The sequence below is a fragment of the Panthera tigris genome, chromosome A3, assembly GCF_018350195.1.
Source record: "Panthera tigris isolate Pti1 chromosome A3, P.tigris_Pti1_mat1.1, whole genome shotgun sequence".
Lineage (NCBI taxonomy): Eukaryota > Metazoa > Chordata > Mammalia > Carnivora > Felidae > Panthera > Panthera tigris.
The window spans coordinates 115,567,983-115,594,043 of record NC_056662.1 but is presented as its reverse complement, the minus strand read 5'-3'; the positions used below and the strand labels follow the sequence as shown (position 1 = coordinate 115,594,043).

Sequence of the window (26,061 nt, the reverse complement as noted above, 5' to 3'; positions counted from 1 at the left end):
CTCCCCCCTCCCCCTGCCAATACACATCAGCATCCAGGTGAAAGCAGCTTAAAATATAAATCAAGGTCAAGCAATTTCAAAAGAGTCATAAAAACAGAAAAAAAGGTCAGCCTGGGAGAGTATGAAGAAAGGAAAGTTCTCTCACAGTTCAGGGTCTGAGGCTGCTATAGAAGCCTGAGGGCATCAGGCTTATTTCTGTGCCACCTCCAACCTCCCCCAGAAACTTAATTGAGCCCGTTAGATTCACAGAAGCATGAGCCTGAGATAACTGCCTCCCGGACCTGGGCCCAGGGCAGGCTTTCACTAGAGCTTTTGCTGCAAAGACAGAAACACGATGTGGGAGAAATCGCCCTTGTTTGGCACTCATCACAGGAGACATCTAGACCTGGACCGACACGTACAAGCTATGTGATCTTTAGCAAGTCACTTCCCCTCTCTGAGCCCTCGCTTTCTCATCTGCCCTGCCTCTCTCACAAAATTGGAATCCCATGAGACTGTACATGGAAGGGCTTTGCAAAATGAAAGTACTACTCCGAATGGTTCAGTGAGTCCATTACCACATCAGTGGCTACTTTTCCCTACAAGTCAGAAACGTAGGCTGTCAATTCTGAATAAGCAGAGTTTTCTGGGCCCAAGGAACGTGGAGCTCTAAGATTTGCCACCTAAGATTTGAGACCTGAAAGCTGGACTAGGGCTTAGTGTCTCCGCATCTATCTCTAAACACTCAGCAAATATTTAACAAACACCCACAACTTATTCAGAGTCTAACTTCTCTGGCCCCTGATAATTCAGAAGAGGATGTTCATTAATCGCTCAGGACTACTGGAAACACCTTGCAAAGCTACAACACAGCCTGAATATTCATTAATGGCTTTGAAACTAACATTTAACCCAGTTATACAATACCTTCCAAATTAAAAATGCCAGATTTAGCAAAAAAAATGCACGACACTCAATTACATTTGAATTTTTCTTTTTTGTAAGTTTACTTATTATTTTGAGAGAGAGAGAGAGAGAGAGAGAGAGAGCGAGCGAGCACAGGAGGGACAGAGAGAGGAGAGAGAATCCCACTGACAATACAGAGCCTGATGTGGGGCTTGAACTTATGAACTGTGAGATCATGACCTGAGCCAAAATCAAGAGTCAGATGCTTAACCGACTGAACCACTAGGTACCCCTGAAATTTTTAAATATAACTGGAAGTTGGAATAATTTTAATGTATAAGTATGGCCCAACTATTGCATGAGATGTATTTATGCTAAAAAAAAACATTGTTCATCAGAAAACTCAAATTTAAGTGGGTGTCCTGTATTTTACCTGGCAACTCTATTCCCAAAGGACAAACAGATCAGCACTTTCTCCTACATCAGTGTGAGAGCTATAAAATCCTATTTCCTTTACTTGGTGAGAGAGTGAAGGGTCGGCTTGGTCCTGAAATTGGACTTGCATCCTACGGAAAGCGCAGACATTAAAAGCAGGTTTCACAGGAAACAGGTTAGAGCAGAGCCAGGAAGCCTTAAAACTGCAAACAGAAATAGACATACAAACCCTGTGCTAGCCCATCTGGGACACTTTGTGGTGGCCTCTACCCTTACCTCTGGGCATCTCCTTGGAGTGCTCTGTCTCAGGCCCATCCAACAGGTCCATCTGGGAGGCCTCCTCAGAGGGGACTCGGCGCCAGGACCAGCTCTGGTTCTGGAGGTCGTGGAGTGGTGGGGAGTACTCCAGCTCACAGGGGAAGTCAAAGCTGCACTCCAGACCTGCAGTGACAGCCAAAGGTCAGTGGAGCAAACTGTCTCCCAAAAGAAACATTCCAGCACCGCCCCCGCTCCGCCCTCCGCTCCAGGAAGGTGGCCTTCATCTCACCCACAACCCTCATCTCTCCGGGGTGGGGAGCTGTCAGTTTCGCAGCTGGCTTGGCTCCACATTGCTGTAAAGGGGACTAAGAGAGAAACAAAGGTGTTCCTTGTGTTACTCAGATTAAAGGAGGCATCTTTAGAGAAGGCAGGTGAAAAAAGAGCTAACAGGTGGGACCGGAAGAAGCTCTGCATCCTGTGAGGTTACCTGGTGACATGAAAGGGCCTGAGGCCAAGTGGCTGGAGCCTAGCTTTGCAACCAGATAGGTCTGAATCTAAGTCTGCTGCTTAGCAGCTGGGTTGACTCCAGGCAAGAAAATCAGCCTCTGTGGCCTCAAATTTCCTCATCTGTACATTGGTGATGATAAATCTACCTCTAGAGTTTGCTGTAAGAGCCAGGAGGATCATGTGCTTTCTGTATTTGTGAACGTGCCTACAGTAGATGCTCAAGAAAAATCTTCGCCAGGTTCTGCTCTATTTGAGAAGAGAAGGCCAAAGGGAGCTCAGGCCTTTACTCACAGCCCTGTCTTCCAGCCTTAGATCTACTCTTCGGCTCCCTCCAGACAAGAGGGCCAAGGTCATGAAAGCTAGTCTGGGCTCATTCTCTCTTGTGCAGAGGGTGGGGAAGGTCACTGGTAAGGAGAGAGAGAGAGAGAGAGAGAGAGAGAGAGAGAGAGAGAGAGAGAGAGAGAGAGGGAGGGAGGGAGGGAGGGAGGGAGAGAGAAGGGAGGCAGGAAGAGACCATACGGTGGGACATTTTATGACCTTTTACAGGGATTCTTGTGCCCAAACCATTCCATGTTTGCCCTACTTCTAAGATACACTCACCTCCTTCCCCTTCCTAACTCCATATGCATTACCCAAAGTGGCTGAAGTACTTTGTACCCAGTAGGTTCTCAATGTTCATTGATGGGTAAATGGAATGTGTGCCAAAGTGTGAATTATTCATCCACTTTTGACTTCATTGTCTCCCTTCAGCCATGGGGATGTGAAGAAAGGGAGAATATGATATAAAAAACCCAGAACACTGGACTTGGTGTCCAGGCTTGGACAGTCTCTTCTCATGTGTGGCACTGGGTGCCCTCATCTGAAAAACATGGGTTTAGACCAAGTGACTGGGGAAACAAATGCCCAGTGAGACCTGGGCTCCAACTTCAGCTCTGCCACCAATTTTGCCGGTGCCCTTGAACGAGACACTACACCTCTCTGGGCCTCAAGTTCCTCAAATACAAAAGGAGACTTAGATTAGATGTTTTCTAAAGCTCCTTCTTAATTTGGCTTTTTAAAGATTCCTAAGTCCTTGTTCTCAGAAGTGTTATAGGGAATTTGATAAATCAATCTTCATAGTGGTGCTAATGGGTGCTAACTCCCAATTATCATTGTGCATCGTAACAGCTGCTTCTGTGGCTACTGCTACCTTGACCTCCAAGATGAATCTGGTGTTAAAAATTTCAGAATGCAGAGGGGAAGGGTGTCAATTCTAGTGCAGGCAGCTGGTCGTCACTGGATTGTCCCTTAGTCACACACACAGGCAGCTAAGCCCTATGCCAGAGTGGGAATAAAAGAATTCCTGTTGACTTTAGCCAAACTAAGTTTAGGTGGGGGTTGGTGGGGGGTTGTGGGGGAAGAAAAATCCTTCAATTACACTTCTATTAAGTATCTTTCTGCTTCTCAGCCAGTAGAGATTTATGTACCAGCTGCTCTCCAGGAGCTGCCATCTTTCTGGTCCTAAGGTTAATACTACTTGACCTTTCACAATACAGACAATTCACCTTTATAATGGTGAGCTGAAATGGGCAGGACTACAACCTTGTTTGAGTTGACATGCCACCTGCCGCCAACATATTTATCAGCTTTGAAGACTTTCTACTTGCCTCTGGGGGCTGAGCTGCTGCTGTGTCCATGAATTGGTGTCCATGAATTGTAGGCTGCTTTAATCTTCAAGACTTACTTGCCAGCCACCTAGTTTTGATTACAGAATGCAAGGAGAAAGCTGGTCCAACATTGTGTATTTTGTAGCATAAAAATTATCCTTATAATGAAAAGAGTAGCCACTAATCTTGGCTTTTCTAAAGAGGGTCAAACAGATCCATCTATATTAACAAATGACCTAGTCAAAAGATGGGAGAGAAAGGTACTGGCCATTCCCATCCCACATAGACAACTATTGGTGACTTTCCCAAAGCTTTCTCTTCTGTGGCCCAGCCTCTATCTTGATTTTTCTTCTCCAATTAAAGTCGTCCTATTTCTATTTGGAACAGAGGGGTGGCATGCAAGATCAAATACTGCCTGGTGTATATTAGACAGACAACAGAATACGCAATCCTAGTATCAAGCATCATCCATCCTGGGATCTTTTAACTCTGAAGAGTCAGAGAACCGGCTGTGTTTGGACCAAACCCTGCCTGGTGAAACAAGCTAGGCACATGCTCCAATTATCAAATAGGTTCATTTTGAAATTCTTGCTCCAAGGCAGCCTCCCTTTAGCTGTCAAAGCTGCACTCTTTGGCTTTAAATAGAAAGGAGGTTAATATTACTGTTCATTTTGGGTGAAATTGAATTGGGCTTTTTAAAATTCCAGTTTAATTTCTCATAAAATATCAAGACAGGTTTCTTTCTCCTGCACTAGCCTCAGTGCCTTTCAAGCAATAACACCTGGGACTCATTTCTAAAAACACCAGGATAAGGAATATTCTCCTTGGGTCTTTTCTAAAGTTGTAGACCTAGGAAGCTTCTTGTGTCTCTTTAACCCTCTTCTGACCCAGTCCTGGTAGCATAGGGACTGTAGAGTATATTTTACAGATAGGACTCAGAGGGATCAAGGGTTTCAGTGAAGTGTTCAGCCTTAAGCAATCCAATGGCAGAGGCAGGTCAACATGCAAGAGAAGGCATGGGAAATAACATTCACTGAGTCCCACCCATCTGCCAGAGACTGTGTGTGTGGTTTTTTTTATGTTACTGTTTTTCTGATGCCACTATATCTAATCTACAGAAAATCACTGAGAAGTAGATGGTATCTTCTCTCTACAGGTAAGGAAACAGAGGCTCAGAAAGTTTACTCTACTTGCCTAAAGATCAAAGGATCACCCTAACGCAGAACCAGAATGTGACCTAAGGCTGGATAATGATGAAGATTGAGACATTTTTCGTCATGCCTCCACAGTTTCAAAATCACAATCCAGGACCAACAGAGTAAATTAAATAATATATGAGAAACCTGGGAAGTGTTATATCTTGGCTATTATTACACCCAAAGTCTGCAACCTCTTTATATTTGCAAAGGCTTGTCCTTGCCCCTAAGGGAACAGATTTATATTTCCTCTGTGTCAGGCTTATTTTTCAAAGTAACCATGACCTTCAAAACATTCCAGAGATCTCGGGGCACCTGGGTGGCTCAGTCAGTTAGGCGTCGGACTTCAGCTCAGGTCATGATCTCATGGTCCGTGAGCTCAAGCCCAGTATCGGGCTCTGTACTAACAGCTCAGAGCCTGGAGCCTGCTTTGGATTCTGTGTCTCCCTCTCTATCCTTGTCCCTCCTCCCCTCTTTCTCAAAAATAAATAAATAAACATTAAAAAATTTCAAAACAATCTAGAGATCTCAAACTTACTTTACCTATCAGGACCCAGGAGAATCTAACCATTGAAAAATAGCAATGAGAAAAAGACATACTTTCCAGAACCTGCTGATCATTGCTACCCACTTTCTTGTTACTTCCACTGTAAAAAAAAAAAAAAAAAAAAAAAAAAAGATAAAGTAATGGAATCTTCTGGAAACAGTTCTCCTGCTGAGAGGGGTGTCAGGTGCTGTGAAGAGAAAGGTCTTGGTAGAGCAGTGAGGATGGTTCCAGGTTTGGTCCTGCATAGAGCAGCTGAGAGACCTCAGCAGGTTCACTCACCTCTCTATGCCTAGTTTTCTACTTTTGAAAAATGAAACAAATGGAGCAAATACCTTCTACAGTGCCCTCCGTCTCTGAAGGTTGGTGATTCTATAAGGCCAACACAACCAAACCTACAGACCCTCAGTCACTTTCACTCTGCCTACCTCTAAATGAGGGCTTGTTGTCATCCCTAGAAGCAGAGTCCCCATGAAACGAGGCTGAAAGTGCATCTCACTCAATGGGGACTCAGTTTACCTCAAGATCGTCAGAGAATTAAGAAGAAAATCTCAGGTTTTACAGTGACTGACTGTTCCTGAGTAAGTGTGAATGTGAGTGAATGTGTGTATGTGCGTATGTATGTTCATACATTTTTATCAGCTTGTACCTATGTTCTGAAACCTTCCAGAGTATGAGTCACATTTCAAAAACTGAATTCATTAACAGTTAGCTTTAAGGCACTGTTCTAGTATAAAAGGCAGCCATTCAGAAAAATGTTACAGAAGCTGATCAGAAAACCCTGTGGTAGCCCTGCCCAGAGAGATGCCCAGTTCCCTTTTCAAATGCCCTTGGCTGTAGAGGAGTTGGCAATGACCGCACACTGAGTCTGAGGGTGGAAACCTAGCCTTTAGAAGTGTGTGAGCCTACCCAAACATCCATGCTAAGGCCTGTGCCTAGGAGGCCACCTTGGCTAATCAGTGGAGATGGGGGCCCTCCCAGGCTGAGATGCATGAGGAGATTCTGTGAAAGTTCCAGGCACCATCTACAACACCACATAAAGGTAATAGGGAGACATGGTGTCCTTTGGACACTCAGGTATCCCCTTGGGTAAGCTTAGAAACTCAGTCTTCCTTTGTAGACTGACCCAAGTCTCCAAAAAGCTCCTTTGAATCAAGGCCTTTTCTGCCTCCTTGATCCTGACCCTGGAAACACAGAGATTTCCTACTAGTTTCTTCAGTCACCTTGAGTCAATTTCAAGTGAGGGTACCAGCAGCCTCTAGTTTTTTAAACTTTCTTTCCAAGACTAGCTGGTTTCCAGGATCCTTCAGAGCAGCTGTCCTTGGGCAGGTCCATAGGAACCCACTTGCTGATGTCTCTTAGTGTCAGCCCACCATGAGATTTAGAAACAAATATTGTAGAATGAAAAGCGAAAGCAGTAATAAAAAAGAGAAGAGCACCATATTTATCCATCCTATGACACTTCACCCTTCTTTAATTGTTTTTCTCTTATTAGGAGTATGTCAGAAATCAATCTTGGGCTTGGACTAATGTTCTTGGCTCTGGCAGCACTGGGTATGCATTTGTAAAGAAGACCTGAGGGGAGGACCTCTGTGAAGGCCTGTGGGAAGTATTTTCATAACTGACTACATTTACTGAGAGCTTACTGGGTTTGGACACAGTATGCCAGGCACCTTACATCATTATCTTATTTGATCCTATGAAGTAGGCAGGATTCTTACCCCCATTTAGCAGATAAAGACACTGGGCTTAGAGAAATAAAGTTACATCTGAGTTAGGTATGAAGTGATTGAGTAGGCTGTGGGCTTTCACTGACCTGCTTCCTTCCTGGGACCCTGAGGCCTTGATGGCAGTATCTCACAAACAGGGAATTATGAATTGAAAAGGAAGCAGCAACAGAGCCACCCTCCTTCAGAGCCACAGACACCAATATGAGTCAAGACCTACATCGAGGCAGGTCAGGAACTGGACCCATGGAGAAACAGGCGGGGCCCAGCTAGAGGCAGGACAGGAGCCGGAGCATCTGAGCTGCCCTTGATGGAGACAGAACTGGAAGGCCTAGGTGAGGATTGAGTCAGAGTACACATTTCTACGATTCAAGTCTTAACCCCCCATGGGTGTGTTGACTCAGGAAGCTAAGAGTACACCTCAGGTAAGGCCCAGGGCTCAAAGTGACCCATCTAGATTTCCTAACATGTTCTGGGATATCCGCTGTGTTTCTTGGATAGGGATAGGGGTGGGTTGAGGGAACTGAGGGTGGTATGGGCAAGGTTTCTATGGCCATCAGGGGCCCATGAGAGAATTCACCCAACTGGATACTCAGCCATGGAATCTGCATCTGAAAACAGAGAATTATCTGGTTTTGGGGGCACCTGGATGGCTCAGTTGGTTAAGCTTCTGACTCCAGCTCAGGTCATGATCTCACAGTTCATGAGTTTGAGCCCTGCATCGGGCTCTGTGCTGACAGCTCAGAGCCTGGAGCATGCTTTGGATCCTGTGTCTCCCTCTCTGTCTGTCTCTCTCTCTCTGTCTCTGTCTCTGTTTCTCTCTCAAAAGTAAATAAACATTAACAAAATTACCAGGTTAGCTGCTAGTTTAAAAAATAACAGCATGATTGTGATATGTCTTGGGATTCCTATTTGACTGCCAGGATGCAGATGGCCTTGAGGCTGGGCTTGGCACTCCTCACTTGTTGAATGGTAGTCTCTGTGGTCCAATCCAGCCCTATAATCTTCTCCTATGAATCTATGATGAATGAATATGTCTTATTCATTAAGTGACCTTAATATCATCAGGTTTGTTTCTCAGGGATAGAGCACAAGACCTGAGATTTGATTCCAATTACACCACCTGCCAGATGGGCAGTATTAGGCACTCTCTCCCTCTCTCAGAGCATCGGTCATCCCGGTGGTCAGACTAACTTCCCAGAACTGCTAGAAGGATCCAATGAAACGATGCATGCACTTGGGATGGAGAAATTCCTAACGCACATTAGCTGATTCAGAATTTGTACAGCCATGCCCTTTCTGAATAGTTTCCGTTTACCATGAGAAATAATATTTATATGAGCCATTTTAGCTGATGGCAGATGACCATTTCCTTGGTATTACGTTGTCCCATGTGAAGGTTGGCATGTCTATCTTTAGACGATATTCACAGAGTCAAAGGCTATTAGAACTTGAAATGACATTTGAGGTCAACTCCTTCTCCCATTGGACAGGTGATAAAAACCAAGACCCAGGCAAGGGAAAAGACTACCCCAGGATCATGCGGCTGGTCACACAGCGTGGAGGGCATTTCTCCTGCCTGTGGAGGCCTTTTCAAATGCCATCCTCTCTGGGTAGCTCCAGGCTGAACATCAGTTGCTGAATCACCAGCTCTTACTTCCTCAGGCTTAGCTTACTGGCACAATTTAAGCTGAGGCTAGACTGCTTCAGGGATGGCATATACAAATGCCGGTGTATCCCTAACAAGCCTGATTTGTGGGTTCAACAAAGAATTGTATGAAGCATCATGCACATGTAGCAGTTCTCTTGCAGGTGGCCTTTAGAGGTCATATAATAGAGCTTCATGTCTGAGGCTGTGGTTCATTTATATATAGCTCCAGAGACCAGCATTCTCAAAACTCTGGCAGTCCTTAAGGATTGTAGCCAGCTCAAAGGAGCTCCCTTGGCTGCCAGCAATCCTGAGGCACAAGGCAGAGTCATCTTCTTTTCTCAAGGTATTCTCCAGAACTTCTCGATCATTGAGCTTCTGGGTGATGAGGGACCTTTGGGACTATCTGACATGAAGAAACTGAAGTCTAGAGATATTACGGATGCAAATGGGTGGGTTGCAAAATTGGTACTAAAATCTGGTTCTGAGCCCTGTGGTATTTATTATTATTATTTTAAGCTATAACAAAATAATAATAATGATAATAATAATACTTTAAACAATTAGGACAATTCGCAAAACTCTAGACTTTTTTTTTTTTTTCTGAGACAAGCTAGCAAAAACACATATGGCTAGGTTTCAAATATCTTCCAGTGATTCAAAAAAAAAAAAAAAAAAATCTCCCAGTGATTCGATGGCTCAAATCACTTCCAATAAGGCTTTCTGGCTTCTCTCATCCTAGATGTACTCTTCTGCCAACAAACTGTTTTTTGATGGTTGCTGGAAGCTCCCTGCTAGAGAGTAGGTCTGTGCATAGGCTAGAAGCTATGATAAGAACAAAGGGAGGAAACGCAGTGGGAGTGAAAGAGAAAGATCACTAGACAATTCTTGGAAATTTCCAAGCTCTGGGCTAATCAGCCATGTGCTTTGGGGCAATTCATTTAACCACCTGAGTCTTGGTTTCCTCATGTATGAATGTGAGAGATTTATCACAATAATCATGCTGATAAAAATAATAATACCCGCCATGATGATCAAATAAGGTAATGAATGTGGACATGCTTTATAATTACAAAGTACTATATATGCATATCTTATCGCCTTTGTTGCCTGTGCCTCAGATTTACCACCAGGAGCTGAGAAATGAGCTACACTGACTTGACCTCAGAGGACCCAGGGAGACACTGACCAAAACAGGTATCTTCCTAGCTTGCTCTGTTTTATATCAAAACTGCATGGGGCACTAGGGTGTCTGAGGAATATTGAGGAACTAGCTGCTGCATGGGATCAGACTGTTCAAAGTGAAAGCTTGGCTCAGTCACTTGACTCGCTGCATATCTGGGGGGCAAATTATTTAATCTCTCTGTACCTCAATTCTTTCATGTGTAAAATGGGGATTAAAGCAAGGACCACCTCAGGGGATTGTGAGGAGGATTAAATGCAATACACATACCAAGCGCCCAGCGTGGCAGTGACTTGCACATTGTTTATTATTAAACTTGGCAGTCCTTGCTGTTGGTCTTCAGGTGTCTCCAGGGGTTAGCCACAGCAGAGGGGAGTTAAATGGGTCCATGTCCAACACTGAAGGCAGCAAGCTTTGACTGTGTCAAACTTTGTGGAAACTCCTTACTCAATCTTTGCTTTTGACACACTGATCTAGCTTCCCTTTTGTAAGTGAAGTCACACTAGACCTTGAATAAGAGGAGCTGCATTCTAGCCCCGGCTCTGCAGTGTGACTTCAGGCAAATCATTTAACCTCTCCAGGCCTCAGTGTGCTCATCTGAAAAATTAAGTGGTGGAATAAAATGATCCTCAGGTCTCTTCCATCTCTACCATTTTAAGACCAATTTCCCTTTTTGGGCAGATGGCCAAGACAAGCTTTCTAACTTGGCTCTAACAGCTGGCCAGCAGAATCCCAAGAGTCCTGACTTCCAGCCCAGGCTTGGATGATTAGGGGCTTCTACTCCCTCTTGCTGGGTTATCTCCTAAAGGGGCACTTGGCCCACCAGTTACCTTTGGTATTAATCTACCAGCTGCCAACAACATCTGGCCACTTACTTCATAAGACTAAGTAGCAAACCTAGCCCCTTGCCCGCCCCACCCACACCACTATTCATTTGTCATGGGGCCCCAGAACTGAAATCATTCACTTCCTTCCCACCAACTCGCTCCCTGGAATGCATCTGGGAACCAATCACCCAATTCAAGACATCTGTTTAGCTCACTTATAATCAAGCTGCAGCGAAGAAGGGCCAAGTCTCCTTCAATCAATCAATTATATAAACACAGCCTCAAAAGACAGTCTCAAGGAGGGTGTGTGTGTAAGCATACCCAGGATGGTGGGAGATATGTGTAGAAAGCTTAATTCTCATTTCTCTTGTTTGTGGCCAGTGCAATGTTACAGATAGAAGAAATGGGACTCTGCTCCTCATCCCAGAACAGAAAATTGAAAATAATTTAAGATCCCAGACATTCTGAAATTAACAAGCCCAGCCTCCACATTTTACAGATGGGAAAACCAAGGCTCATGTGACTTGGCCAAAGTGGCAGAGCCTAGGGTCTGGATAAGTAAGAGAACTGAGACCAGAACCCAGATTGGACTTTTCCAGTCCAGTTCTTTCCTTGTGATTTTCAGGATCATCTCTAACCAAATGAAGCAGATCCCACAGAGCATGTTCAAAACCTTAACAGTTTGTACACTGCTCAGCATGACATCCATAAATTAGGATCATCCCTAAAACCAGAAGGTTGGAGAAGAGCTCTGAGCAATATGGCATCCATGATAACCAGAAGAGACTGATGGTCATCAATGGTCTCAACTTCAGAACATGAAAAAATGACCCTCCCCACTTTTCTGGTCTCTAATGGTGAAGATTTGCTAGATGTTGCAGGTTACCATGGGGCTCCCCCCACTCCCCCACCCGATGCCAATCTCAGAACACAGATACAAGGCTGTCCTAGAACAGACCCTGTGCTCTTCAGGGACTCCCACTCCAGGGTGGCGAGATAGACTTCTCACACCTAACTCTCACAGTTGGCAGACATGGTAAGGCCATGGGGACACAGAACAAGAGAGATTTTCTGCCTGGGAAGACCTGAGGTTCATGGAGGAGGCAATTTTGGGGCTGCATCTTGATGAATGAAAAGATTTTAACATGGGATAGGTTTAAGCTAGGAAGTTTGTAAGAACATATGAAGGAATAATGTTACTCCAGGCAGATGGGGAACTAGTATCGCTTATTCTCGTGTAGTTTTATGAATTCTGAAGCTGGGCTACATAGGATTAAATCCCAGCATGGAGAGTATCATGGTTAAATATAAAGTCCTTTCAGTTTCTAGAGGGAAAAACTAGGGACTTTAAGAGTTTTAAGGAAAAACTTTCTAGCAAAGTAGAGCCAGGCCACCCAAATGGAGGCTATTGGCCTCTCACTGGAATGGCCTCATTCCTCTTCCAAAGGTGAAACACCTGTGCTCCAGCATCTGGAAATCTGTCCTCACAGAACTTACAGCAATGCTGTCAATTAGGAATCATTCCCATTTTTCAGATGACAAACAGAATCAGGGAGTGGTTTACTGGCTGAAGGTAATAAAACTCCCAGGAATCTGAGCTGCAAATTTCACATCTCAGATCCCAACTTGAGTTTCTTCCCCACCATTCTGTGCTTTGCTTACAGACAGAGAGGCTGGCAGACAGCTTGCTTGGATGTTACACAGGACATTTAAAGGCAACAAGGAGCTAAATGGAAGAGCTACGGTTCCCAAACCTAGTCCTACTGTTCCTGGACCCCAGATCTTGTCTTTAAGAAGCTCTCCACGTGATGGTGAGGTAACCAGACTGGGCCTGGCCGAGGGTCCATCCACACCAGGATGGTATTGACCCTATACTGATGTAACCCTTGTGACATCATGAACCCACTGGAGTGGTGGGGACCTAAGGAATTAAAATGATGAGATGGAGAAAGCAACAGATGGGAGTGATGTGTGAGGAAATGCTTTGCAGCCCAAGTACTGAGAAAATATGAACCATCGCCCATGCATCTACTGTACTGGAAGGGTTAAAGGTGGGCTCTTCCAAACAGATGACCTGGATTTGAATCTCAGCTTTGCCACTAGCTCTGGGCAGACTGCTGACCTCTCTCTGGGCCTAGTGTACTCATCTGTAAGATGAGGCTATTTGACTAGACCACTATGGGCCCTGACAGCTCACAATTTTTAACAAACCAAATTATTCTAGGCATCTACTCAAGTGGACTGGGTAAAGTCCTGTTAATCTGAGGTCTCTTCTGGCATAAATGTTTGCATCTGAGGTTGCTCTTGACAAAACATTTCATTTTAAGAGGATTTCCTCTCATTTTTCTCATTCTTGATCAGTCATTTTCCTGCATATGTTTTGGACACACATCTTTCTGAGCTGGTTGGGAATGCTCTGTATACAATATCTCAGATGTCCCAAAGCTGTCAAAACAAAAATTCCTCAGCTCACTCATGTCTGCTGAATATGCTTTTTTAGATTGAATAGAGAAAAAATAAGCCTGCCTAAAGTAGTTAATGTCATAGCTTTTAATTCTAAACCAAAGGAACTGTTCTCCCCTAGACACATGTCTCTCCTGAAACCAGTTAATATGACTTTAGGAATAAGAGGGCTGTGGGAACATCCCTACCCTTTACAGAGATCCTCAGGGGCTGAAAAGCTGAGTTGGGAACTGAGAGACCCAAATTCCTGGTTTGCCCCTGGATTGTTCAGCAAATGTTGCTATTTCATCTACTGTATATTTATCAGGAGCTAAACTGACTGCAAAACAGTGGATTAATCACTGGAAATGCAAAAGGGAACAAAATGTAGATTCCTTGACCTCTAAGAGCTTACAGTCTCAGAATCATGATGACTCAGGGCCACAAATAACTTAAGATATGTCGCACTGAAAAGTGTGACATCAGAAATACAAAGTACTTCATAAGGACATTATACAACTTTCCTTGGTGAGAAAACAGGGACAGAGTGAGGTCTACAACCTCGTGGGCTGTTCTAATTTGGGGTTAATGTGGTCACCAGCTACTGGGTGGTAATCCTTACTGGATGGTTTCCAAAAAGAAGCTCTCTTTATCTAACAGACATACTAAGTCTTTGCTAAAACTGAAAAGTATTATTTCCCACGCAAACCTTCCTATTGGGTTTGATAGATCATCAGACCCAGGGGTCTGCACACATATACAAAACAATCATACAAGTACTTAAGAAAGACCTTTCAGATGGATATTTGGGACTATCTTGGACCTATGATAAAAGCGAACTAGGGCAAAATCTCTATGAGGGGCAGGGTCACAGAGCTTGGCAAATTGTAGACACTTGCTGGATGAGTAAATATATGATTGGATAGATACATACATACATATATACATACATTCATACATACATACCTAGATAACAGATAAAAGTGATTTTTATCACGTTTTTTGTCTTCCAGTGGGTAAATTAGATTCATCAAATTAGATTCATCCATGATTGCTTTATCAGCTGACTTGGTTTACTTGGGACATAGAAGGGATGAACCATAACCTAGGAAAGTTACCTGATTGATAAGAAGCATGAGGGAAGCCCCAGGTTTTGTGATGATGGTCATCATCCAATGGAGTTTCATGGAGAATTTGGGATGTTCAAGAAATAACCATTCCCTGTATAAGAATCTTCTCAGATTTCAAGAAGAAGGATTATACCAACCCAATGTTATCAAAAAGTTCCATCAATTTTTCCATACAAAAATTCCAAGGAGAAAGAGACATCAGTGTAGTCTGGGTACTCAGTGAAAACAATGCAGTGGAAGCAGGGACTAAGCTGGGCCTTACAAGCTGGAACAGGTAGGCTCTAAGGAGAAAGGTTCAAGGGAAGGAAAACAACAAAGTAGTTGGGGACACAATGGAATGAGAAAGTAGGAAACAGGGGAAAGGAAGAATATAAAACATAACGAGTATTTATCAAGGTGAGAAAAGGCTCTTACAGTCCTTTTTCCACTTTATCTCTAGGTGGCTTCAACACTGCTGATTATTTCTGTACCTAAAATTCTTTACCACCTTAGTTTCTATGAGTATACCATTTCTTATTTCTCCTCCCACATTTCCTATTTCTCCATTTCTGTGTGTCAAGCTTCTCTTCTTCTGCTTATTTCTTTTTATTTTTTTATTTTTTTATTATTTATTTTTGGGAGAGAGAGAGAGAGAGAGAGACAGAGAGACAGAGACAGAGAGAGAGACAGACAGAGTGCAAGCAGGGGAGGGGCAGAGAGAGAGGGAGACCCAGAATCTGAAGTAGGCTCCAGACTCTGAGCTGTCAGCACAGAGCCCAACATGGGGCTTGGACTCACGAACCACGAGATCATGACCTCAGCTGAAGTTGGACGCATAACCGACTGAGCCACCCAGGTGCCCCTCTGTTTACTTCTTAAATCCAACATCCGGGATCTTCATCCTCCAATTACCAGCCTCAACCACAACCTCTATGCTAATGACTCTCTATCTCACCTCTCCCCAAAGCCAAGACCTAGATTTACAACTCTCTACCTGTTGTCTTCACCTGGATGTCCCTGAAGACATTCAAATATAACTTGCTCAGCATAGCTCTCTCCACCTTCTCCTCTCTTAAGGTCTTGGTCACCATTTCTCCTTGCCAACTGTTTATCCTCCTCCCTGTTTCAGTTAACACAATGTCCAAATACTCAATTACCCAAGCTGGACGCTCCTGGATGGACAACCAAGTCATGCTCAACTTATAGCCAGAATCTGTCCCAGACTCCCATCCTGCCATTCCTTTTCCAACCTATGCTTCACATGTAGGATCATGTCTAAATCTTGAGTACATCTGGAAGTAACTTTCTCCAGGCACACTGCTGCTGCTTCCTCCAAGGTCCTCCATATCCTCTGGTATTGAGCTTGACCTGTTCCTGAACATGCCTTTGCACCAGGAATGCCCTTCTCATTGGTCTCAGGGTCCAAGGCTCAACCGAGCTATCTCCATCTCCAGGACATCTAACTTCTTAAGTCCTCCACAGAACTGGACGTCTCTCCCTACATTTCAGGAACTTTGAGCATGTCTCTGTTTCTGCACTTGTCATAGTGCAGGCATGCTTGCCTCTTCCTTGAGAGTTCTTGAGGGAAGGGAGTGTGTCCTATATGTCTTTATCACTGCTATGCCTAGAGCAGAACCAAACATACAGTTGATATTCCAAGAGTGTTTATACCCACTCTCTCATACCCTGTGGCATCAGAGACACAGTAAGGGGGAAATGATTCAGGCAGGTAGGGATACAGAAACAATGCTCAATGGGGAGGCCACGACTGGACTGCGTATTAGGGAACCACCTGCCCAGGTAGGACTGCTAAGACCATGCTAGCAGGAGAAAGAACACACTGACAGGAGACCAGACAGGCTGAGTGATCCTTTCCACGTTAATCTGTCTGTATTTCTCTCTGTGCATCTCTATCTCTCTTCCCTCATCTGTTTCTTTCTTTCCCTTTTGTCAATACCTTTCCCCATGTCTGTGACAATTGCTTTAAATGGCTCTTTTTTAACTTGTTTTTCTTGCCTCTGTGTCAGTTGGTCAATCAGTCTTTTATCTTTTAATCTGCCTTGTTTCTTTTCTGCTTCTCTTTACCCAATCTGCCACTAACATAGAGATAAATTGTTGGTATTTATTGAGCGGATCTATGTATCTTCATTTTAAAGGTAGGGTATATGATCAAGTGGGTTATTTTAGACAAGTCTTTTCTTGAAACACCTAAGCCATCTGCTTGTTATTTAATTTCCATGGATAGGGTTCATTGGCCTCTAGCAGGCCAACAGTCCTCAGGGTGAGAGATATACCCTGCTCTTGGTTTTATATAACCAGCAGTATTGCTGTATCCCTTGGGACTCAGTCTTTTTTGGTGAATGCATTCACAGGGCTTGTACTTACCATGTTACAGATTAAAATACAAGAGCATGGACTAGGAATGAACTTGACTTCCCAGTTCAATGGAGCAGGGTCGAAAGAGAACACAAGAAGTCCTGGCCTGTCAGGGCAGAGGAACGGGGAACAAAGCTTTCAGCCCTGACAGAGGTCCACAAGGGAACTGGGAACTGCTTTTCACTGACACCAGGCACTTGAGGGTGGAATAGATGATCACGTCCAGCCACATTAAATATGTAATTTCAGAAATGTGATCAAACTGACTTCCTGCCTGAACTATGAAGCAAATCCCATAAGGCATTTGTGGGCTTTTTTGTTTTCCATTTTCAATTCTGTGGTAGGTTGATTTTTTTTTTCGAGAGAGATATGTTTAATTTACCCAGTCTTTTCAATCAAAGAAATTGATACATTAACAGGACCACAGTAGTGGCCCCTGTAGTGGCAGTAGGGAAAGTAATTAAAAAGTCGAATTTTTCTTTCTTTCCAATAGCACCAGACCTCAAATTGGATGGGTCCCAATGGGCTTGAAAGCATAAAAAGTTTTAATAGAACTTTTATTTAAAGTCTAACAATGGCTTTGTTGTAGCCTGATGTTGGGCATTAAGGGGAATCTTTCTCTTCCAGGAGTCAATGTTCTAGACATTGGAGGAGTGGAGGGACAAAGAACTGTATGACCTTATTAGGGCTGTCATAACAAAGTACAGAAAACTGGGGGGCTTAAAATAACAGTAATTGATTCTTTCACAGTTCTGGAGACCAGGAGTCCAAAATCAAGGCATTGGCAGGGCTATTCTCTCTCTGACAGCTCTAAGGGAAAATCTGTTCCATGCCTTTTTCTCGGGTTTTGGTGGTTGGTGCCAATCCTTGGCATTCCTTGGCTTATAGATACATCACTGTAATCTCTGCCTCCCTCATTACATGGTGTCCATCCTGTGTGTCTGTGTCTGCGTCTCTGTTTTCTCAAAAGGACACTGGTTATATTGGATTAAGGCCTACTCTAATGCAGTATGGACCCAAGTTGATGATCTCTGCAAAAACCCTATTTCCAAATACGGCCAAATTCACAGGCACTAGGGGTTAGGACTTCAATATTTCTTGTGGGGGAACACAATTCAACCCTTAAGAGAGACCACAGTCTATGGTAGGGCACACAAGACTGCCCAAGGTGCCCTTGTTTGGGAAGAGATGAACTAGCTGGCTTGCCTGGAATAGTCTCAATTTGGGGACATCAAGTCTTGGTTTTATAGCTGCCTAGCTCTTGGGTAACAGACTAGTCATTCAGTCCCAACACCAGGAAGTAAGAGCCTTCTCCGTGGAGGGAAGACTTCATCTGTGAATTCACTTTGTGGTGTAGTAGAAAGAGCACTCAACTTGGAGTCAGACAATCTGGGTTCAAGCTTTTCTAACTGCTGTTCTGCTCCATAATGGGACCATGTTAATAAACTTCTTTGGCCCTCAATTTACATGGGATATAAAATAATTTCATAACAAGCTTAAGTGAGAAAAAGGGTGTGAAAGAGTTCTGCAAAGTATCAACATTTTTGTTCTTCAATAAACAGGAATTCTCTTTCTCCTCCTCATCTGGGGCAGAACCTTTGATTATATTACATTTTACATGTTGATCTGATTCTTCCCACACCCAGCGTGGGCAAACATGAGCTAAAGTGGGCAGGACACCATCTGCTTCTGTGGCTCTAGAACTCAACATGATGATAGCTCCCAGTGCCCTCTGTCTCTTAGCACCTGGAGCTACCAGTTGGAACAGATTGTTATCTGGGTGGATAACAAGAGCCCAGTCCTCTAGCCAAGCCTATAAATAATCTTAAGGCATAAGAGGTGATGATAAAATGGGAAAAAAAGGTATTTCTTTAGATGCCTCCCCCCCTTCCAAGCCTTAGGGGAGGAATGTGTAGTTCTCTGCTTGTCAATGATGACACAAGCCGGCTGCAGTCCTTCAAGACAAGAAGCGAGAAAGAGCTGGAATCAGATACCAAATGCCACTGAAGAAAATATATTTTACACGACATAAAAGGCCCAATGTAAATTAGAAGAAATATGGGAAGACTTCAAAAAGGTAGGTCAAACTTTTTCCTCAAGCAGATAATTACAGGCTGGGGGTGAGTAAATCTTGTTAGCCTCTCTCCACCTCGTCTCTTCTCATAAAACACTGGTAAAAAGAAAGCCACAGTCAATTCAGGACCGGACAGCCTGTCTGAGAGGGCCGGCCTGCTGCTGTCTGTCATGATGCCTGTGGATAGGTTGTTGCTGGCCCCTCTTGTTGGCCCTTTGTGCGGCCCCCCTCCAGAATATCCCCTCCCGCCTCATCCCCAGAACGCAGGCATGGGACTCCACCACTCAAACGCCCACAATGACTTGCTGAGACTTGGTTACTTCTCACTGTCTGAAGAACTATCCCTTCAGGCGGCAATTTTCCAGTCAAATTTCTCTGCCCAAGTTTGAGGCCTTAAAATTAATGAAGTTGTTAACATTTCTTAAAATGTCTTTCATGGCAGTTGAAAGGTACAGATTTATCACCAATGAGTCTGTTGGCCTCTCTGGTTCATACAGACATGTGGGCTGGGCCCCCACAAACATCCTTCAGGGGACAGGAGTCTTGGCCTTCAGTTTGCTCTGTAATGGGTTTCGGATGAGTCTTCACATCTGTGCTCCAGGATCAGCCCCCAGAGGTGCTTGCTGTAGCAATAAGCCTAGCTGCCTCTGGAATTCTGGCCTATAAGCCTTGAGAGAGCAGGAATAAGTCTTACTTATTTTTGTACTTGTATCCCCTCTGCCCATCTGGCACTGGACCAGGTACATAGAGGTGATGGTGGAGGCAGGTAGGTTGTGGCTGAATTAAATATAGTAAGGTAAAAAAGGCTCTGAAATTACCACTGCACTCAGTCAAGGAGCCACCAATCAAGAATCAGTTCTTCCCGCCCTGTAATCAATAGCAATAATGGCACTGCCTTTGGCATCTCCATCCAGCATTTGGGCAATGTCTGGCCAATGGTTTGGGTCCTCTCTTTTGCCTAGAAGAAGGCAATTCATGAGGATACTAGGCCATAAGGAGAGTTCGAAAAGGCTCTTGAGAATGCTCCTGATCTACTCTTTTGTGCCAAGGCAGCATGTCTTTCTACCTCATTTCACAGATAAGGGTGAGGCCTGAAGGAAGTAGGTGTATCAGGGCCAAGCAGTGGTAGGGAGCAGCTTAATCAACTCCAGGGGCTTTCTCCTTTCAACCTGCAACCTCTTTCTGGATGCTCTACAGAGAACAAATGCAATGCCCTCTGTGTCATCCAGGAGGTAGGATGCCTTTTTGGACATTCTGCATTTTATAAAAGTTGTCATCCTGCAGAGATACTGAATGACTTTGAGAGCAAAATCAAAATGTTATCCAAAGACCGGTTGTATCACAAATCTGGTTACAAAGCAATAACGATACAAAGGACCAGATTTCAATTATTTATAGACACTTGCCCTTATCACAAAATGACACTCAATGTCTGGCTTAAATAAAATCAAGAAGTAATTCTTATCTGGAATCTTCTGACAACTACTGATCTTCCTCTCCCACTAGGGAGGCTTAGAAGCAGCAGGAAACATCCCAGCAGAGTATAATCCTAGAACTGCCCTAGGGTTTTTGATGCATTTATTTTTTTAAGTTTGAAATGAAAGGTACAGTTAATATGAACCAAGACTAGCTACATTTATGCATGAGGGATAGCAGTGAGTGGAAGATCTCTGTTAGGTGCATTTTAAAAAGCTCAGGTCCAATGGCAGAGACTGAGTATAAGGATGAGTAAATATGCCCAGAAGGGAATCTAGAACTCACTGCTATACCAGGTTCATAAATACTTAATTGAAGCAGACCTCATGAGTAAGTTCCATCCCCAGAAGCCTTTTGTATTCATTCATCATGCACAAGCCTTTATGAGTATGTTCTATGTGATACAATAAAGTGGGGAACAAATGCAGCTTAGTGCCTGCTCTAATGGGGTTCACTCTAGAGAAGTTCAAGAGAAGAAAAAATGTCCACCTGAAAATACATCAGCTCTTTTCCAAACCCGCTCTTCCCTTTGCAGAGGCCCAGCTCCTATGAACTATTAGAATGTTAGCTGTTAGCACAGAGAAAGAATGAAGAATCCTATACCATACATATATGGCCTCCTAAGACAGGATGTAGCAGGCTGAGTAGGTGGCCCCTCTGGGAGAAAAAGAGAATGTAAGGGAAGAATTCTGGCTTTGTAGTTAGAGTCCACTCTGCACAATCTTATTAAGCTCAGTTTCTACATCTGTGAAAATGGAACGGGACCTGGCCTCCTTACTTCTGAAGTGGGTGCAGATCACATGAGTTGAACTAATATCTAGGAGCATGTCTGGGAAACTTTAAGGAGTTGCCCAAATGTCAGGGAGTTACCTGAGGGGCCCCAGAAGACCTGTGACCTTCATAACAACAATCCTTTCTCAAGAGGTCACCACTGCTAGAAACACTCATGAATTAGAGCCCTATGTCTAGAAACCACAGTCAAAATGCAGATAAGTGTGGTATCTAATGATTGGGCAGGGGTGTCAGGAACACTATACGCCACAAAGGCTGGGAGGTTGGGATACAGTAGCAACAAAGCCATGGGCTTTATCTAGGATAAAGAATGCACCTGTTGGTCCGGAGATGCCAGGCCTGGCTGGAATGTGTGCCAGTGGATACTAAAACTCACAGCTTCCTTAATTATGAGATGGTGATTACACATCGACTATAAAATATATACTTACCATATCGACTGCGATGAGACAGGAAAGGGAAGGAATCTTTCATTATCCAGGTCAGATTCCATACAAAAGGATCAGGAGGAGGAGAAGGCAGGTTTGTCGGTGACTCCGAGGAGCTGTGACCTGAACATAAAAACAGAGAGAATACTGACCCATGTGCTTAAGGTGTGTTTTCTAGCTGTCACTCATATGGCTTATAGGAGAAGTGTGTAAGAGGCTTTCTTGTCATCCACTGGAATACCAGGGAAAAAAGACCGAGCCACCAGTAGATTGAATTGACCCCAAGCACCTCAGTGCACATTTTCTACCCAGGCAGCCAAATCTAAGAAGTCTGAATCTTGTGACCAAACATCTCTGGGAGACTAACTTGAAGCCAGGAGACTTAATGGCCTGGTCTAATAGCTCTATTCAAAGTCTATTCTGCCTATAAGAATTTGTACAACTTCATAGAGAACTTCAATTCATTTCATCTAGATAATGTCTCCACTCTATGTTCAGACTTGTTAGTTCATCTAAAGTTGTTTGCTTGGGTTATTATTGCCTTATCAATGAGAGGGTTGAAATTGCACTCAGAAGTTATGAGATTTTGACAATCATGATATTTTCAGGGACCAAAAAAAAAAAAAAAAAAAAAAAAAAAGAGCTAGGTGATGGGTTTTCCCACAGTCACCAGTCCAGGGAGCCACAAAGGATTAATGTTCTTGTTTGCATGAGAGAAAGAAGGGTTGAGAGAAGAGGAACAAAAGCAGCATTATTCCTTTGCTTAACTGTACCTCAAGTGGGTTTTGTGTGGTGAAAAGTAATTATAATTACCTACAAATCAAATGAACACATGTTACATGCTCTTATGCAGCTCTTCCCAGAAAACCCCCAAGTCAATCACTATTTGCTAATGTTTTATGGCAGGCAAAGCTTCTTCTGTTAAAGAAGGAAGAGCTCTGTTTCAGAGATAGATGTGAGCAAGCCTGAGTGAGGGAAAGAGGGAAGGAGGTGGACTAGGGTTTTTTCTGCATCTTCCATGAGCCAGGCACTTATGCTGGACTCAACCCACATAATCCCACGTGATATGTACAGTTGACTCTCAGAGATAAGCAGGATCACCCCCATTTTACAGCTGCAACAACTGAGGCTCAGAGGGGCAAATGATGGAATCAGGAGCTGAACCCAGGTTTGCCTGTATCAAAAGGCCATGCTCCACCATGAGTGGTGGTGAAGAGAAAGATGAGGAAGAAGAGAAAAAGGAACAGGAAGCAGCACAGAAGGCTTTTTCCAGTCTGTCTGCTTTGTTGTTTCTTCCAAATCACCTCCAGAAGCGGTTCCACTGGGCCGTATTCTCCTGCCTCCAACCTCTTGTTAGTATCAACCCCTCTTCACGCGGTTTAAGGAAATTACCATCCTGGGTGAACACAGCAGTCTTTTGTTTCCAGGCCCCTCCACTGTTTTATCTGCTGGTGCCGTACTCAGGTAAAGCTGACCATGGGAGCATGTGGCCTTGTAGCTAGAAAAAGGATGGGCATTCTACAGTCACCCTCCTGAAAGAAACATCTTTATCTCTGCCTTCCAAAGATTTAAGATGGAGGGCACCTGGGTGGCTTAGTGGGTTAAGTGTCTGACTCTTGGTCTCAGTTCAGGTCTTGATCTCACAGTCATGAGTTCAAGCCCCATGTTAGGCTCCATGCTAGGTCTGGAGACTACTTAAAACAAAAACAAACAAACAAAAACCAACACCACCAAAGATTTGAGTTGGAAGTGCTGGCTTCTGAGTACCTAGAAAGGGTTTTTCACTTTACTCCTACGTTTGATGTAAAGAAATCAGAATTGAATTGGTTGGTGCCCAGATACATCTTTCTGGTAACATTTCTACAAATGGCTCGGGGAATGTGCGTTGAAAGGGGTCAGGAGCTCTGCTAACAAGTTTCAAAAGGAAGCCATCTCATGTCACACTCAAGTCAGCTCTGTTTTATAGATGGACAATGGAGCTAAGAGACATCATGCCTCAAACCACTGGTATACTTGGGGGAAGGACTGAGGTTTATTACAGTTTTTGAAAAAAAATTAATAATATGAATCGAGCACATATGGACAAGACACTATGCTAAGCACTTTAAATGAGTGATTACATTCACTTCCCACAACAACCTTGTGAATAGTAGTATCATTGGTCCTCATTTTACAGCCAGGGAAATTGAGGCTGAAAGAAATTAGACACCCGGACTGTGGCCACATGGCCAGTAGGCAGAAGACCACAGTCAACAGACCAGGTTAGCCTAATGCTATAGCCCATGCTTCTTCCACCATCCTTATGGACCCCCACAAACCAGTGCAAGGGGTTCTACAGCTCTCTATTGGGCTTCAGGCCCCCAGAGGGCAATGGCTAAGGCCAGGGGTCACCACAGAGCATGCTCCAGAGCAGGGCCACTGTGTGAGGGATCTGAGAAGACTGACAACCAAACCCTTGCAATGACCTCCATGTGAATAAAAATTTGTATCTCTAGGTCTATCAACAGAGCTCAAATTTTAAGTAGTTTTGAAGCAGTAGGAAGATCAAGCCCAAGCAATACGTCTCAGCTTCCAAGTGAAGTCATTTTTCTTAATGACATAGTTTGGGAATGGTACTAACTTCTTCCTGGACCAGAAGCACCAAGTGGATGGCACTAGACTTCAGGAAGCACTTACAAATCTGTGTGTGGGCACTGAATAGCAGATGACTTTTATATGGATGAGGGCCAGGTTAAATAATGATGGATAAAAAATATCTGAAATCATTCAAAAGATTGGACTCTGAGGGCTGAGTCATGGCCCAGTTAGGAGTCATGGGCATCACTGTGGGTCATCCCCCCAAAAAGCATAAAGTGTTTTCTATCCAAAAATTCCAATAAATTATTGGGCATCTTCAAAGATGAATACTGGAGAAAAAGCAGACATATGTATCCTGCCCTTACAGGAACTCCCAGAATTTCTGCCAGGAGGCTGGCTTCATATGGTCCCCAGAGGGAGACAGGTAGTGAGTGATTTGCTGCATGGGGCGGGGGGGGGGGGGGGGGGGTCAACCGAAAAGATGGGCATCTGAAAAAGGAAAGACCAAGGAAACACAGCCCACCTAAACCAAGTTGCTTGCCAAAATCTGAAGCACTGAGATAGACATGAATTCTAGTCAAAGTTCACAGACTATGTATCATTTAGAATATACAGAAGAAAGCACTTCTGCATCTAACAAGTGCAGGGAAGAAGTTCTGTTTCCTTCACACCCCCTATTCTTCTAATCCTCACCGTTGGTTGGGAAGCGGGGGGGTTCCAGCATAGAGAAGCACAGATGCCATAGGAAGCAATCCATTTAAGCAAGAGAATGGCTTAATTTTTTGGTATTTCCCTCTCAAAATGTAAGGATCCAGAGTGAAATGGGCCTTACCAGCACATGTGTATGGGGGGAAGGTATGAAATTAAGACCTGCTGGCTCAAGAAGAGTGTATCTTGGACCCTGGGAAGAGGGGTGGGAAGGAAAGGAGAGGGGAAAGCAGGAGCAAGAAGTGTCAGGTGTCCAAGTGAGGCTGGCCAGTGATGGCCGAGACCACCTGCAGAGCAAAAAGCACACAAATGCACTCTGGACTGAGGGCATTATTGGTTGTCCCCCTTTCTCCTGCCTTCAACAATTTCCTCCTCTAGCAAGTCAATCTCATCTGTAGCAAACATACAGCATGTTTAAAGAAATGACCACCACATTCTTCCTCAGCCATTGTCCTCCTACTCTGTTCTCTTTTACAGCTACATCTCTTAAAATATTTGTCTGTGCTCCTGTCTCCACTTTCTCCTTCCCCTTTTCTCCTTAACTTAATAAAATCAAAACTGTCTTCACTATCCCAGGTCAAGGTCACTGGCACCCCAAGTTGCTGATACAGTGGACAGTCTTACTCCTTCTCTTACTACGCCTCAGTCTTACTATGTCTTTCAGAAGAACGTGAGCCCACCGACTTCTCCCTACTTCTTGGATTCCTCGCATCCTGGTGACCACATGGTCCTTGGCTGCCACAGTCCTCACCTCCTAATCCAGTGGCGGATCCTCTTTACTGTTCTTTGCCAGATCTTCCCCATTTTCCAGGCTGTATAAAACAAAACGAAACGAAACACCCCACACAGCCATCCATTCTCAACTTTCCAGTGGCAAATGCCTAGGAGATTTCATGGCTGAATATTGAATTTCATCACAGTGGTCTTAAACAGCTGACAGTGATCAATGACCATGAATTTCAAGTGACCCCAAGACACTAGACCCTTCCTGGACCTCACTGAAGACTCCTGACCAATGAACAAGGATTCTATTTTAACCAACCACCAACTTAGCATCACCACCACGGAACCCTATTCCTAAAGCTTTAAAAACTGTGACTTTTCTTCCTTAGAGAACTAGTCAGTGAATTTCTTCTTGCCTGACATGTAAATATGCTCAGCTTTTTTTTTTTTAACCTCTGGTGGTCAGGGGATGGGGTTATCTTTGTTTTAATTTTAGACAT

The 26,061-nt window shown here is 44.0% G+C and overlaps 1 protein-coding gene across 1 annotated transcript in view; it reads right to left on the bottom strand.

Moving 5' to 3' along the window:
* ALK (ALK receptor tyrosine kinase) overlaps positions 1 to 26,061 on the bottom strand; it is a 673,858-nt gene that overhangs the window by 455,482 nt on the left and 192,315 nt on the right. Inside the window, exons 2-3 of the mRNA XM_042982239.1 lie at positions 21,557 to 21,676; positions 1,597 to 1,761 (exon numbers count right to left, since the gene is read on the bottom strand). Of these exons, the coding sequence (XP_042838173.1) occupies positions 1,597 to 1,761; positions 21,557 to 21,676 (285 nt within the window). The remainder of the gene's footprint in view (positions 1 to 1,596; positions 1,762 to 21,556; positions 21,677 to 26,061) is intronic.